The sequence below is a fragment of the Pezoporus occidentalis genome, unplaced genomic scaffold (assembly GCF_034315485.1).
Source record: "Pezoporus occidentalis ecotype Australia unplaced genomic scaffold, CSIRO_AGI_Poc_V1 ctg148, whole genome shotgun sequence".
In the NCBI taxonomy this organism is placed as follows: domain Eukaryota; kingdom Metazoa; phylum Chordata; class Aves; order Psittaciformes; family Psittacidae; genus Pezoporus; species Pezoporus occidentalis.
In genome coordinates, this window is record NW_026913295.1 from 248,329 (window position 1) to 264,475 (window position 16,147).

The 16,147-nt window shown below is 45.1% G+C and overlaps 1 protein-coding gene across 7 annotated transcripts in view; it reads left to right on the forward strand.

Annotated features, from left to right (window-relative positions):
* STX8 (syntaxin 8) overlaps positions 1-16,147 on the forward strand; it is a 102,530-nt gene that overhangs the window by 12,476 nt on the left and 73,907 nt on the right. For all 7 annotated transcript variants that reach the window (XR_009963164.1, XM_062610523.1, XM_062610524.1 and 4 more), the window contains exons 5-6: positions 2,294-2,418; positions 4,002-4,094. Coding sequence is in view for 6 of the 7 variants with exons in the window: in XM_062610523.1 (XP_062466507.1) it covers positions 2,294-2,418; positions 4,002-4,094 (218 nt within the window). In the remaining variant the exon portion in view is untranslated. The remainder of the gene's footprint in view (positions 1-2,293; positions 2,419-4,001; positions 4,095-16,147) is intronic.

A 16,147-nucleotide genomic window follows, 5' to 3' on the forward strand; every position in this document is an offset into this window, starting at 1 on the left:
TGGGGAAGTGGTGGACACCCCAGCATTGAACACTTCTAAGATTCAGCTGGACAGGGTGCTGGGACATCTAGCCTAGGTCATGTTTTGCCAGGAAAGGTTGAACCAGATGATTCTTGAGGTCCTTCCGCCCTGGGCTTCTGGGATTCCTTTTTTGTTTTTTTGATTCAGGTAAATCCATTACCTCGAGGTGATGTTGAATGAACATCTTAAAGTTTTAAGTGGGGAGAGGTTGAGCGTTCTTGAATGGATCTGTCTGGGGCTGCAGTGTGACCTGTGTGGTGTGCTGCACACAGATGAGGGCGTGCATGCCTGTAATTTATGGATGGCCCAAAACTCCTGTGGTGATGAATTATTTTTCAACAGTGTTGATCCCCTCATGGCCAGCAGATGTCTCTAGTTCACCGTAATTCCTCAAAGAACTCCTAGACCCAAGTTCTAGATTTGGCTGTAAGCCTGCAGTCATCCCTCTGGATATCAGCAGGCTGCATCAGCTCTTCCACTGACACTTGTGCGGTGTTAACTTTTTCTAGTACAGGGTTTGGACCCCAGTGGGATTCTGGGAATACGTGTGTGTGCTGTGCAGTGCTTCTGTCTGTCTCATGGAGAAGGGCCTGGACTCAGTGTAAAGAAAACAAAATGGAATAAACCCCTTCTCCCCCAAACCCCAAGAAACCACGCTACCCATGCCCCCCCCCCAGTCCACCACAAAACCAGAAACCAAACCAAAATAAAAAAAAAAAAAAAGTAAAAAAAAAAAAAAAAGTCTTAGTGTAATTAAAACATTTGGAGAATTTGAGAGATCCTAAAAATGCTCCTTGCCTGGTTTGTGGAAGTGAGCAGGGCAAAGGTAAAATGAGACTAAAATACAGGGCTTAAGAAAAGCCAAGCAGAAAGACAAACCTTTTCCTTGTTTCCTGCTGTTGAGGAACTGATTGTACAGTGAGTCCTACCCCACATCCGAGTTGCAGTTTTGGGTTCAGTTGCCACAGAATCCATCATCTGATGTTCTTCTTGTAGGAGAATCCAATGAAAAGCTGAAAGGCAGAAACCAGAAATCTGGTATTGAGAAAAATATTTGTCATTTCATTTGGCTACTTGAATTTATGTGCCCTGGACGTGAAAAACTTGTTTTCTGCTATAGCCAGGGAAGTGTCTGTAACACGAACAGCACAAGTCATGACTCCTAAAACAAACTCCATAACTTGATTATTCTCTCATGTAAGACTGACTACCTGACCGCTCATTTAAGAGTGAGTGCCTGCTTGTGTTGCTGCCAGGCTGGAAGTGCAGGAGAGTAGCTGTGTGATGTCCATCTGCAGATTTGGAGTTGCAGAAATGTTCCTTTCTTAGGTTTGGTCGGGATTGCATTAAATGTGTAGTTTTACCTGATTTGCATCTGTATTAACATATTGATCCTTTTGCAGTTGAAAGCTTTCAGGCTGTACCTCAGTGTTTTGGTAAGTCTGTGGTTTCATATAATCCCAGACTGGTTTGGGTTGGAAGGGGCCTTAAAGCTCACTCAGTTCCAACCCCTGCCAGAGGCAGGGACACCTTCCACTGGAGCAGCTTGCTCCAAGCCCCTGTGTCCAACCTGGCCTTGAGCACTGCCAGGGATGGGGCAGCCACAGCTTCTCTGGGCACCCTGTGCCAGCGCCTCAGCACCCTCACAGGGAAGAGCTTCTGCTTAAGAGCTCATCTCAGTCTCCCCTCTGGCAGGTTAAAGCCATTCCCCTTGGCCTGTCCCTACAGGCCCTTGTCCAAAGCCCCTCTCCAGGTTTCCTGTAGCCCTTTTAGGCACTGGAGCTGCTCTACAGTCTCCCCTTAAGGACTCTTCTCCAGGCTCTCTCCATAGCAGAGGTGTTCCTATGAAGAGATGTTTTTTACTTACGTTTTTACCTATGTTTTTATCACAGCACATAACCTCAATAATATGTGTATTCTCAGGAACCCTAATGCTATTTAGCAGTTTTGAATGCTGTCTGTTCTAGGTGCAAACAATATTTATTATGGGTATATTAAACAATGTATAGTGTATATTTTACCATGTAGCTTAATTTTTCATGGCAAAATTAATTCTCTTCCTGCTTTACCTCTCCTAAGGCATCATTATGTAGCCTGCAGGGCGCATTGGTATTGGAGATTGTCAGATTCTTTTGGTCTCATTTTTTCTGTGATTGCAGAGAATCACATGGAGTGCAACAAATACCTCTGCTTCCGCCTCTGTCAGCAAGTCTTACAGCACAGATTATGTGATGAGTTTGTGTTGAAAATTATTTACTGACGTTATTTTCAGATCGAGCCTAATGACGGGAGGGGTCAAACGAGGTGTCACTAACCCATGGCTCTTGGAAGAATCTGAGGAAACCAGAGGGCTTGGCTGTGACGATCTCAGGCAGCAGCAGCGAAGGATCATAGAAGGTACAAGAGTCTTTCTGTTTTTTATAAGCATCACTGCCTCTCTGAGAGGAGCCCTTCTTAGAAAGTCAATACAATAACCGGTGCTGAAATGTTATTATCTACAGATGTCAAACATCATCGTTCCAGGTGGTTATTTTCTGTATTTGCAGGATCAAAATTGCACTTGAAATAATAGGCAGAAGTTCTGTGAGGGTGCTGAGGCGCTGGCACAGGGTGCCCAGAGAAGCTGTGGCTGCCCCATCCCTGGCAGTGTTCAAGGCCAGGCTGGACACAGGGGCTTGGAGCAAGCTGCTCTAGTGGAAGGTGTCCCTGCCTCTGGCAGGGGTTGGAGCTGGAGGAGCTTTAAGGTCTCTTCCAACCCAAATCAGTCTAGGGTTCTGTGAATATTCTTAACTGAAAGCATCTTTGTAAATCAAGTTTTGAAAGATCTTATGGGGCATCCCTGACTTTGACCATGTTCATGGGTTTGCTTTTCAGTGGAGGTCTCATTAATTGCCCTGAGTGTAGTGTCGTTACTGCTGGGCTTCAGGCTAGGAGATGCTATGTGTCTTGTTGAATTGGAGAAAGGTAGGAATTAACTAATCTAAAAAGGGCTGTTAGGTTTTGGCCCTTAGCATCTGTAAGGAATGTGTAACTTTGAAAGTGCTGGAAAACCTCACCTCAAGGACGTGAGGTGGTTAATGAGGTGATTTCTATGGAGTTAAATTCTTGGAAGTGATCAATGAAATCAGTCTCCAGATAAGGCCCACTTCAGTCTGCATGCGAAACCACATTTATAACTACAGTTCAGGAGAACAGCATGGTCTGGGAGAAACGTCAGGCTCCAGTTTTTGACTACCCCATGGGTATTCCATTGTAGGGAAGGGTGCTCTGGCCACCCTGCACAGTTTTTGGCTTCCAGCCTGCAGTCTTGCTCTGTACAGCTTTTCTGCTCTGCAGTTTGTCAGAGCAGTCCAGCCTCCAGCAGCTCTTCCTGTCCCGCTTCTTGACAGCTTAGTGCAAAACCTGCAGCTCTCCTTGTCCTAAGGGCTGTGTGGAACCTGCCATCTGGGGCAGCAGAGGTGCTGAGGTTCTTTATAAAGGAGTGTCTGCAGAGGTGGTGGGACCACGTGGAACTTCAGCTGCCCCTGTGCCTCCTGTGTCTCAGGCTCTCTTCCATGCAGTCTGTATCCTCTTGCAGCCTTAAGAATCTATTTGAATTCTTTGGTGTTTGCATCACCTGTTTGTCTTTTATTCTTGTTAAAAGTTTCCTGGAAAATTGAAAAAGGCTAATCAGGGATCTCTATACGTGTGCCAGAAAATCTCCTGCATTTAGGATTGAGTAACAGCTGAATGCTGAATTCTGGATTTTTTTTGGTGGGGGGGCCCTCAGCTAAATGTCCCAGCCAGAGCAGACGAATTAATTACCCATCATTCACATTGAGTGCTGTTGCTATAAGGATTCATTTTCATGTTGTGTTGATGTATTTTTCTCAATCCATTTTAACTCTTTAAGCACAGACTAGATCTTTCCCTTCTTTTTTCTGGTACATATCCTAGCATATCAGCAATGTTTTTCATGTCATTGTCTTTTTGTGGTGCAGAGCAAGATGCTGGACTCGATGCCCTTTCTTCAATCATATCCCGGCAAAAGCAAATGGGGCAGGAAATTGGGAATGAGCTGGATGAGCAGAATGGTAAGAACAAGATTCAGAGACTCATTTTCATGTTAACGTTGTGATTGATACAACTGCACTGCTTTTTGCCCACAAAGTAACAGGACAGTATAAACAGCCACTACAGATTCTACGTGTTCATGACCTGGTGGGTTTATTGTGTTTCACCACATACCTGTTGTGCATGTGCGATGGTTAACACTTGGAATATTTTTATCAAGCCTGCCTTTGAAACAAAAGATTGGTGATTATTTGTACAAAATACAAAACTTCTGTCCTCAATTTTTGCAATTTTCAGTTTTAAGACAGTTTTGATTTTTTTTGTGCGTTGCTGGGTTTCAGTTGATCTTTCTTTACTCCATGTCTTGTCTTATTAATGAAATGGAAGAGTCTTGAGCTAGTGATTGAGGAAGTGTTGTTTGCTGGAAAGGACTTGGATTTGAAAGGTTTCATGGTGTTGAATGTAGGATCAAATTAAATGCAATATTGAACTAGAACAGTACCTGTTCTCTTTAAAACAAGCCAGTATCCAAATGGTGGAGTTGCTCTCCTGTTCACTTTGTTTTGTTACTCACTTAATTGTTCGCATGACATAAACTGGCCCTAGGAGAGCAGATCCTCCTGTCTTCTGACTTTTCATTCCCTACAATATGGTAATAGTTCAATTAGAGCCTTGGAGTCCTGCCAGCTTTTTCCCTTGCACAAAGGCTTGAGCCATATGGTTTACCCTTGGGTTGTGTTGTACTTAGCCACTGAGAAGGTAAATGTCCTTTTACTTGGCAATAAATGATATGCCTAAATCGGCTTCTTCCTGGACCTGTATTTTTTCCCCTTGTATTTCTCTGCATGCTCAGAATGAGGGGGTTCCCATGTTAACAACCGTGTAATGTGATGTACTACTTGGGAGCTCCATTCCAACTAAGAGTAAAGTAAGAAGACAGCTTTCTCATGTTTGCCTTGCATACATGGCTAAGTCCAGGAGGGATAGGAAATGTCTAGAATATGTCTTTGTTTATTAGTCTTAGGATGGTTAAGAAATGGTTTGTGCAGCTGGGAGAAACTGCTTAGTGGTGTTGTCATATTTTGATCCTCTGCCTTGTGTGAGGAATGACATTTTCAATTAGAAATCTTTGTTTCAAAAGTCTTCTAATAATTGTTGATTAAAAAGTTTTATTAATTGCTTTTTTTTTGCTCTAAATAGAAAGCAGATGAGGAGCATGAGCGTGCTCACTCATTCTCTATGAAACCTTGGTTTCTCATCAGGAAAATACATGCTCTGTGTCCCATTTCCCTCTCTTGGGAGTAGGGGAAGGTTCTCCAAATCCATCTGGTTTTGGAACCCTGAAGGTAATATGTGTTGTACCATTGCCTTTCTGCCTGACTGTGCCAGCCTTTTCTAGCACCAAAGCCTTGAGACACCTGTGAAGTTGGGAACGCTTTAACCCTCCTTTTTACGCATAACACAAAGAATGCTGGTTTGGTTTTCCTCACAGATAGTTACAAAGCCCAGAGCAAAATTGTTCATGTTTTCAGGTGAGCTCTTTTTTGAACTACAGGCAGCTCGTTCTTTTCTCAAACGGTGGAAACCTTCCTGTGGAAACCTGCTCTGTATGGAGTGATGAGGATTTAGCCTGACCCTTCTAGGTAAGGGACCAGATTGCTCATCACCACTGAGCAAGTGGAACTCCCATGTTTTCTGTGTCTTTAGGCAATCCCTTTTTTTTTGTATGTGTGGTACAAGGGGATATGGTTGAGTGTTCTGTTGCCACTGGCAAGCTGGAAAAGCTGAAATGCCAGCAATATTTTCCAGGGGCTATTTTTCCTTTGCACATCTTCTTTTAGGTCCTGTGCTTAACTATCTGCAGTGGTTTCTCAGGCACTCTGCCAATCTCGTGTCACTGTTGATGAGGATAACCGCCCTGTAATTTCACCTTTCTTGCAATCTCTTTCCTTCCTAGAGCTAAGAGATAAAATGGCATCGTCTGTGCTGGGGGGCAGGAGGGGAAGTTCATCTTCATGAACTACTCCGTCAATAGTTATTTTTATTTGAGTCAAATTTTCCATCGAATTCCCCATTTCACCAGTTCACTTGACTTCCACTTCCCTGACCTGCTTTGGACATTCCCACCTTCTGCAACTAATTAGGTGCCTTCAGCCTGTTCTGGGGTTAAGATAAAGTATGGCTTAATTCAGAAGTAGCTGATAACGTCTGATAGCTGATGAAACAGGCTTTAGGGAGCTGGGTAACTGTACTGATTTTCCGGACAGGTTGTTATTCAGGCCTGCTTTTTCCCCTCCCCTGCCAGCTCAGACTCCCTGCTCAGTTGAGGTATTTGCTCCCTGAGGTGGCCTGAGGCATTTTCCCCTGAGTGCCAGTTGGTGTAGCTGTGTATTCACAGATGAACAACTATTGGAGGCATCCCGATTAATTATGCAAAGTTTACTTCTCGAGCGGAGTTGGTACATGTAGATTCTTTTGTGTTTGTTAAATGACTGAAAAATGATTCAACTCTGCTTTTAGAAGAGCGATTACTTGGTGGTATCTATTTTTACTTCCCTGGTGGGCTCACGGAGAGCGGCAGGGAGCAGCGCTGGAGATCTGTAGGAGGGCGTCCTGCCAGCGGGGCGGCCGCAGCAGCCGCTGCGCTCCCCAGAGGGGTTGGTCCCTCTCCTGGGGCAGGCTGAGTGCCGCCAGCCTCACTGAGCTCCTTGCAGTGCTTTGAGAGGGCACGGAGCTGCTGCAAGGGCTGGAGCAGCTCTGCTCTGGAGCCAGGCTGAGAGAGCTGGGCTGGGGCAGCCTGGAGAAGAGAAGGCTCCTGAAGGGGAGACCTGAGAGCAGCTCCAGTGCCTGAAGGGGCTGCAGGAAACCTGGAGAGGAGCTTGGGACAAGGGATGTAGGGACAGGCCAAGGGGAATGGCTTTAACCTGCCAGAGGGGAGACTGAGATGAGCTCTTAGGCAGAAGCTCTTCCCTGTGAGGGTGCTGAGGCGCTGGCACAAGGTGCCCAGAGAAGCTGTGGCTGCCCCATCCCTGGCAGTGTTGAAGGGCAGGTTGGACACAGGGGCTTGGAGCAAGCTGCTCTAGTGGAAGGGGTCCCTGCCCGTGGCAGGGGTTGGGACTGGAGGAGCTTTAAGGTCCCTTCCAACACAAACCAGGCTGGGATTCTGTGATGCTGGCTGATCTCTTCGAGCTCCCTCTGCATCCACAAACACCAGCAAGGGCTGCCCAGGGGTGATCCCTTCAGCTTGGCCTGGAAAAGTCTGTTTTTCCCCACTGATCCTAAAGCAAGCCTGGGTGCAGTGGAGGTGGCTGCTTTGCAGAGACCCACCCTGAGCAGATGCGTCCCATCCTTTGATTTCGTTGCAGTGTGTCCAGGGTTTAATTGAAGTCTCATTTCACTCTCTGCTCAGATTTTTAGTGTAGCTCCATCCTTTAGATCTTATGGCTTTGCTGATGGGTCTTCCCAAACCTCCTGAGTGTAATATTTTGCACTGATGAGCAAAGTAGAAGCAGGCTACCAGGAGATAGCATTTTTTTTTTCCAGCCTCAGTAGTCTGCTAGCAGTGGGGAGAGATGGGGGATTAACAAAAGAATTTTCCCATCATTAGTTCCAAATTCAGCCCCAGAAAGCTTTCTGTAATCCTTTCATCTGTTACATAAAAAAAGTGCAAATGGCCTTTGGGCCTGTGGATGAGGCAATCGGATCCAGTGCAATAGTTTTGGAAGAATGCTTTCAGAAATTCTGGGTGCTGTTTGTTTTACCCTTGTAGAGATGTTGTTTTCTCATTGTGACATGCCTGCATGAGAACACGGCACTCGGCGGCGCGTGGTCAGTGTTGGTGGCTTGCAAAATGTGTTTTGTTTGGCATTGTTACCATCCTGCTCTCTGCTTGGTGCGCACCATTGAGGATGGGTTCTTTGGCTTCTGGCTCCTTTCAAATTTATGCCAGAGCATAAATATGTTCATAAAGAGATAAGCTGCAAAACCAGAGCGCTGTTAACATCCTTTTACTGGTCAAGAGAATTCTGTACACAGCCAGAGGGAATATCCCAGATGTTCTTAACCCAAACGGATCATTTTAAGTAAACAGTCTCTCAGAATGATGCTCTAATGACATGGTTATGTAACATCTTTAATTTCTTGTCAAAATCAAATTTCCAAAACCAACCAAAAACTGAAACTTTTTTTTTTTTTTTAATAGCTCTGCAAACAAAGGTTTCTGGGTCACCCCTGCTCATGGTGGGTGGCACATAAGCCTCAAGGTGGACTCAGCCCAGCTTCCCATTTGGTGCCAGCTCAGTAGTCAAAGCCAGAGACTTGCCTGGTATTGGACATTGTCAGCCTAACATGCTTCCATCAAAACAGTTAAGAGGCTGAGAGAGCTGGGCTGGCTCAGCCTGGGGAAGAGGAGGTTCCTTAAGGGGGACCTTAGAGCAGCTCCAGTGCCTGAAGGGGCTGCAGGAAAGCTGGAGAGGGGCTTGGGACAAGGGATGTAGGGACAGGCCAAGGGGAATGGCTTTAACCTGCCCGAGGGGAGACTGAGATGAGCTCTTAGGCAGAAGCTCTTCCCTGTGAGGGTGCTGAGGCGCTGGCACAGGGTGCCCAGAGAAGCTGTGGCTGCCCCATCCCTGGCAGTGTTCAAGGCCAGGTTGGACACAGGGGCTTGGAGCAAGGTGCTCCAGTGGAAGGTGTCCCTGCCTGTGGCAGGGGTTGGGACTGGATGAGCTTTAAGGTCCCTTGCAACCCAAACTATTCTATGAAAATGGAATTTAGAGACTCCACTTGAGACTGGAGCCCTGTTCTAGCTGTTGTTCTACACACACACGCAGAGAATTATTCTTGTAAAGTCATAGGGAGTGAGTTGAAGTATTCATGGTGATGCAGAGACTCGTTGAAAATAGTGTCAGCAATTCCTGTGCAGCAGGGCTGCGATTCACCTCCTAGGGCAGCGTGCCCCCATGATTCGGGCGCGCAGTTGGTGTGTCTGTGTACAGTAAAATGTTTCCCCTGAAGACTCTGTTATTGTGATTGCCTTATTGCATAGTTAAAAAATTAACCCTGAAGTCGTTTTGCATTTGTGTTTATTAAGAACATTTTTGCTATGATACAAACTAATTAGCATTGCGGATGGAATATGTTTGACTTATGAGGCTGGAACCAATGGGGCTGTGGATGCATCACGTCATTGTTAGGATTAGTTTGTAAATAAGAAATGATTAAAGATGAAATTTGAAAAAATGTTCCTCATCTTGTCTAAACAATGTATGTTTTCATCAGAGAGAGTTACAGTCCTGCACGCCCTGACCCCTTCTGAGATGGTGTGAGTCCTCTGTCACTGGGGTTTGAAGGTGTTCAGCATTCCATGGGACAGGCTGAGCACCAGCAGGTTCAGGTTCTCTAAAACCTCTACAGAAAAGCACATGTTTTTAATATTCAGATATAAAATATCCGTCTGCAGCCTGACTGACCTCAGAGTATGCAGATAGATTTTTGCTTCCTGGACTTATTGTATGGAATAGAAACAGCTTCTGTTTTATTGGGGAAATGTTCAGTCTTTATTGCGTGCTGTTTAGTTGGATTTAACCCTTCTTAAGGGAAAAATTAACACCTGTGTCAAAACATTGCTTTTTGTCATGAGCAATCTAAATAGCGGAATATTTAGTCTGAATATGAACACTCAGAAGCTGGGGAATGCCAAATTTGAGGTTAGATGACACTTCTTGCCTGTATTTCTAGGCTTAAAACAACTGCACACTTTTTTCTGGAGGTCCTGCCTCCTTTTGAGCATAGGAGTTGATTTTTTTCCAGAGTTGAATTAAGCACACGTGGTGACAAAAACTACTTGTAAGGTCTCTGCCTTGTTGCTTTAGGCATGGGACAATGTTAGTGAATAAGCTCCTGGACAGGAGCTCCATGTGTGCGTGGTTAACTCATCTTACCCAGGCTTTTTCAGAAGTGATTCCCTTCTGCATGCCTGGCTTGGCATCGTAGGGTCTGTCTTGAGCACTGGCATTTAACAAATGCTGTTGTGGGCTGTGCTCTGGGTATAGTGAATCATGGAGTAGTTTGGGTTGGAAGGGACCTGTAAGCATCATCTAGTCCATCCCCTGTGAAGTACTGGAGAATATAGAATCATAGAATCATTTGGGTTGTATGAGACCTCAAACAACATTGAGTCCAACTGTAAACCTAACGGTGCCAAGTACCCCACTAAACCAAGTCCCTGAAATACATGAAAATATTTGTGGCTTTTTAAAAAGAGGTTCAAACCCTCTTCCTGAGCATCCAAAATAAACCTTAACTACTAATTTCCTAATTTTTCCTTCCGAGTTGGGGATGATAGCGTTTCATTTCCCAAGGAAGCTGTCAAAATCACAATACACTTGTACGTACTGTCAGGAGGGCCATTGTTGGGAAGCCCTTCAGAGAAGAGTTGGAGTTGTCTGCGGTCCATTAGGAATGCTGCCTTGTGTTGGGTGATGAGATTAAAACAAAATACTCAGTTTCTATCAAGGAAGTAAGCCCTGCTTCTGCTGCCTCCTGAAGGAGCTGTGTAATGAAAACCAAGGTTACACTGAACTTGCATTGGATTGGAAATACCTAAACAAACCAGTATTATTTATAACATTTCTTAACGTTTTAAGTATATAACTTTGCTTCAGTGTTATTTATCTGTAAAATTTCCTGGTGTTCTTAAAAAGAAAATGGAAAACCCAGAGAAGCTCTAGTGTGGCTCTAACTCCAGGCCTGGGTCAGCAGCCAAATTAGAACACCTACACAGGGATCTCTGCAGTGCAGGCTGACAGGGTAATTTTACCGGTGTTGGATGATGGGGAGCAGTGTGAGAGAGGTGTGAGATGTCTTGCTTGTGGGCTTCATGGCTGGTTGGTAACAGCAGGAGTTAAGGAGGAGTAAACATCTTTGTGCTCCTTTCCAGGCTCTGGTGGGATGGGTTTCTAGCAGTTGAACTCTGGTACAGCAAAACAAAGTACTTGTAAGTATTGAGAAGATGACAGGTCTGCAGTGGCTCTCGCACAACTCTTCGGTAAGAGTCAGTTGTGTCAAATGAGTTTGGACTTACTCTGTGGAAGCGCCTTAGGAGCAGGGGATAAGAATTAGGTATCATTTTGAGTTAAGAATAGCTTTGATGCTGTCTCATATGGAAGCATGTGTTCAAACAAGTAATCTTCAGTAGATGTGTCATTGATTGGATAATTATACTTGGAAAGAACAGAAGTATGTCTTGAGTGGGGCTGCATGGGTCTGTCTGGTTCTGTTCAGCATTACTGTAAGGATATGGATGATGAAGCACACAGTGTAATATGAAGGTGAGAAAGTCTGCAGCTACATTGGGAGTAATGCTAGAACTCCTCCAAATGATCTTAAGGAGCTAGAGTTCAAGTCAGTCAGGCTGTCTGTGAAGGATGGCTCTTCTGTAAGGTTTAATCGAATTAAAGATGAATATAGTGTATAGGATCAACTCTTAAAGATGAACAGGTGGTATAATATCATGGAAAAGACCCTGTACAAGCCAGTGTTGGTTGGAGATTATGGGATCCTTCATTACGCTTGACACCAAGGAGGAGGCAGCGTGCAGGTTGAGTCAGGACTCTTCAAGGTAACGTGCACCTGGGCAGAAACCCCTGAGGATAGGCAAAAGCCTGATTTAAAGCATTGAGGTGTCACCCCCAGGAAGGATGAACTGCTTGGGTAGCTGAGTTAAAAGAAGAGAAGGCAGAGATGGGAACACAAGGTTCTTGAAGAATGAAGCAACCTGGTTCCAGAGGGGAGGGAGAAAGGTTTTGGTAATAGGATTGAGTCAGGGTCGAAAGGAGCAGGAAAATCCTCCCGGCAGCAGTGAAGTGGCCTGTGCTGGGAGGTTGGGAAGTCCCTGCTGTGGGATGTCTTTAAAAATTTACAGTATTCCTGACAGTTTGAGCTGAGTTGGAGCAGGAGATGGACGAGACAACTTCTGGTATTCTGTTGTGACCTTCTCTAGCTCTTTCTTTCCTATCTCTTCCACAACTTGGCTTCCTTCAGACTTCTAGTTATGCTGCTTTTATTGAGTTGAAATTTAATCGCCTCTTATAAATGACTAATCCTCACTTTTGAAACTGCCCATCAGTATTCCAGCATTCTTGCTCAACTAGTTCCTCTTCTATGTCCTTTTCTTTCTCCCTCTGACTTCTGTGTGTATTAATGTGAAAGCACTGGGGTACTGTAGCTCCTGAGGCCACAGGAGCATCTTAACATAGGAAAAACAGTGCTGTTCTGAAATGACTGAGCTATTTTGGCTATAACTTTGGGTTTTATTTATTGTTTTTTTAGTTCATATGTAAGCAGGCCTCCAAGTTGGGAATCTTGAGCCCGAGTCATTAAATTTTTTCAACATTTTAAGCAAAAGAGGGCCTTCTCATGGGAAGTAAAAAATGGCCTCAATAGCAGGTCATGCTACTGAGCCTGGGTGTATAATTTTGTGACATTCTACATACACATAATCATAGAATCACAGAATGGTTTGGGTTGGAAAGGACATCATCTGGTACCACCCCCCTGCCAGAGGCAGGGACCCCTTCAACTAGAGCAGCTTGCTCCAAGCCCTGTGTCCAACCTGGCCTTGAACACTGCCAGGGATGGGGCAGCCACAGCTTCTCTGGGCACCCTGTGCCAGTGCCTCAGCACCCTCACAGGGAAGAGCTTCTTCTTTATCTCCAATCTAAACTTCCCCTGTTTCAGTTTTAACCCGTTACCCCTTGTCCTGTCACTGCAGCCCCTGATGAAGAGTCCTTCTCCAGCATCCTTGTAGCCCCCTTCAGACACTGGAAGCTGCTCTGAGGTCTCCACACAGCTTCTCTTCTCCAGACATGGGACTCTTTCTCACTCTCTGCACTTCCTGGGAGATGGTACTTTTTCTTTCAGTGGCTTGTTGGTTTTTTTTACAGCTTGATGCAGCACTTACAGAAACAGATAAAACCAGATAAAACCAGCAAGGCCCAGCCTGGATGAGGATGAAAGCGTTGTGCTTCTGAAATGCAACTGGGATCCTGTGTACTTGCACCCAGCCGCGATGGGGCTGTCTGGCCTCTTGGCGTGCTTTGCCTTTTTCCTTGAAGAGTTCAAGCCCTATAGTAACTGTTCAGCATTTGTCTTCTCAATTATGTGGATTTTTCCAAAGTTTGTCAATCCCTACCTCACCCACACCGTGCAGGGGAGCAGGAAGCTGTCTTCCTTGTCTGTCTTCACAGGGATCAGAAATGCTGGGGAAATTACCGTGAAGGAAAAAGGAGTTTGTAACTTTTTTTTAAGTTTTTCAGGACTTTTTTTATAAGAATGATGATTTTAAACATCTTTTTTGTTAAGTCTCATATTTAGTTTTCCAGCAGGGTCTACAGAGAGCTCCAGTACAAGAGTTTCCCATCTGCTTCCTCAGGTATTTGATTTAAACTGTTTAAAAAGAAAAAAACCTGGGCAATAATTGTAGGTATTTCAACACTGATGATTTTTTTTTTTTTTAATTTAGCTTTTCCCCTTGTTCAAAAAACTCTCAATTTGAGATCATGGAGAGGGGATTTACTTTCCTAGCCTGCTTTCCTACTTCCTTAGGGTCGTTGGCTGTCATGCATCATAAAGAAACAGGCATAAATTCCAGCCTGTTCTCCTTTACAGCCCCTTTCTGGGAGATCATGTACCTGTCTGTGAGCAGCTGGAATTACATATCCTGACCTTACAGTTGCTGCTTGCAGAGAAGGAAGGGGGAAATAAATTGTCCTGTGCAAAGCAGCCATTGCTGGAAGAGCTGAGATTAATTCTTCCCTGTGAGGGTGCTGAGGCGCTGGCACAGGGTGCCCAGAGAAGCTGTGGCTGCCCCATCCCTGGCAGTGTTCAAGGCCAGGTTGGACACAGGGGCTTGGAGCAAGCTGCTCCAGTGGAAGGTGTCCCTGCCCGTAGCAGGCAGTTGGGACTGGATGAGCTTTAAGGTCCCTTCCAACCCAAACCAGTCTGGGATTCTATGATTCTGTTATATTCTACAATATCTGCCTCATTCTCCTTAAATACTGTCCCTCTGGGTTTTGGCTGAGTCAGGGAAGGTTTTAATTGCGTGTTGGAATTGGGGTCCCAAATGCTTTCTTTCCTGCTCCCCTAAGCCGGTGTTCAGTGTGAACAGGACACTGCTGCTTCAGCGTTTTCAGCTGATGACATACCACTGTCTCTGGGCAATAGTTTATTCCCAAATCCTTAAGCACCACTTAGGCTAAAAATAATGTTTTATTTTTAAATATTTGCTATTTGTGGCAATGCAGTGCAGCTTGAGAGTTTACACTTTACTTTAAATGACTCTAACTTTTGTGCTTCCTGTGTCCCTTCCCCTTTTTATAGGATTTTTTGAGGATTAATGGGTGGAAAAAAGTAGATGACTGCTGTGTCCTGTATCGCTTGGTAACTCGCTTGCTTAGGCATTATTGGAAAGAAGGTGCTATTCAGGCTTGAAAGACAGTCATGCTTGGTAGAAACCATATGCTCTTGCGTCATGGTGATTTTGGTGAGTGGGTTGTTGGATGCTTAATAGACTTTTAATAGATTTCCCAGAAAACTTGTAGGGTCAAAACCTGACTGGTTACAACACAGGAGAGAATAAGAAAAGCATGTTTCTGGGCACGTTGTTATTGTGAGGTATTGCTGGAATCTGAAGAGTGCTTTGAACTGGATTTACTCACCCCCGGGTTGGTCAGTGCTCTCCAGCAGATACTCCTGGTTTTCCCATTACCGCCAAATATGCTTCCAGCTCATCTTTACTCCTGTCTTTGCATGGAGAAACTGTCCTCTCTCTCCTGTCCTCCTGGACACCAAGGAGAATATATCTCTTCGCCAATTCTTATCTCGTCGAGTCGTCTGCTGCTGATGGCTTCTTGAGCCCAAACTCACCAGTGCTGACCAGTTCAACATTAAACTGGTGTTAAACACAACTCCAGGTATCAAACAGCATTGTTCGCTCCCCAAGAAGCTGGGCTTGGGGTGAGACAATACAAACAGTTCATAGGTGCAGCACTGAGGGTGGATTTGTCATGGAATTTTGAAGTGTTGGGGTTGGGTTTAAAGAATTTAAGTGCCAGAGTTTTGCCTGTAGGGTCTGTGGGAACTGTTTTTTCATGGAGGGATTTTCGTCTCTTTGTTTTAGACTTCTTCTTTAATGCCAGGTAGATATAGTGTGAAATGGGGTTTGGATAGAGGTACGGAGCTGGGCTGAGGTGGCAGAGCAGGATATACTGTTAATTATCAGAGCTTGGAGGTAGAGATGGAGGAGGGTTGAGATCAGGGCAACTCTTCCTGTTGCCTGGAGGGGTTGTGCTTGATGTGCAGTGAAAGGTTCAAAGGTGTGTGGAGCAGCAGGAGAGAGTTGAGATGGATGCAGTGAGGAGGCTGGTACCATCTACATCAGAAGTACTGGGAAAATCCTTTCCACACTGGTGTTGAGGCTGCTTCAGCCCCACTCTCCTACTGAGCAGTCCTGAAACATGGATCTGTGTGTGGCATTTGCACTGCAGCTTCAGTTCTTTGCTGATCTGTTCTGCAATAAATAAACTTAACATATGGAATCACTTTGGTAATCAGCACCTCTCAGAACCAGAAAATGAACTGCAGCGTCTTCCAGTGCTCTGCCTGTAGCAGGAACAGAAAAGCAGGATAAAGCTGGTTGCGCTAAGTACTTGTGTGCAGATGGATCTCTGTTGTGCAGTGCTTGAATGGGAAATGTGGCATTCTTGCTTGTTTAAGTACTGCTTAGATATCTGTAAAATGTGCTGTGAGATCCAGCTGGGAAGTGGCAGGTGGCACTTGGCTCTGCTCAAATGTTGAAATCAGCCCCATGGCCACCCATTAGTATGGTGCGCATCCATGGTTCATTGCAGCTGGGTGAAGGCAGAGATCAGAGGCTGGGGACAGGCACGTGCCCAAAGCTGTCTTTTAGTCATAAACATAATTAATGTGACATAAACATGGGATTCTGTTACAGCAGTGGAGATCTTAAAGCATCCTGAAATTGTAGAATCATGGAATCAACTGGGTTGGAAAAGAC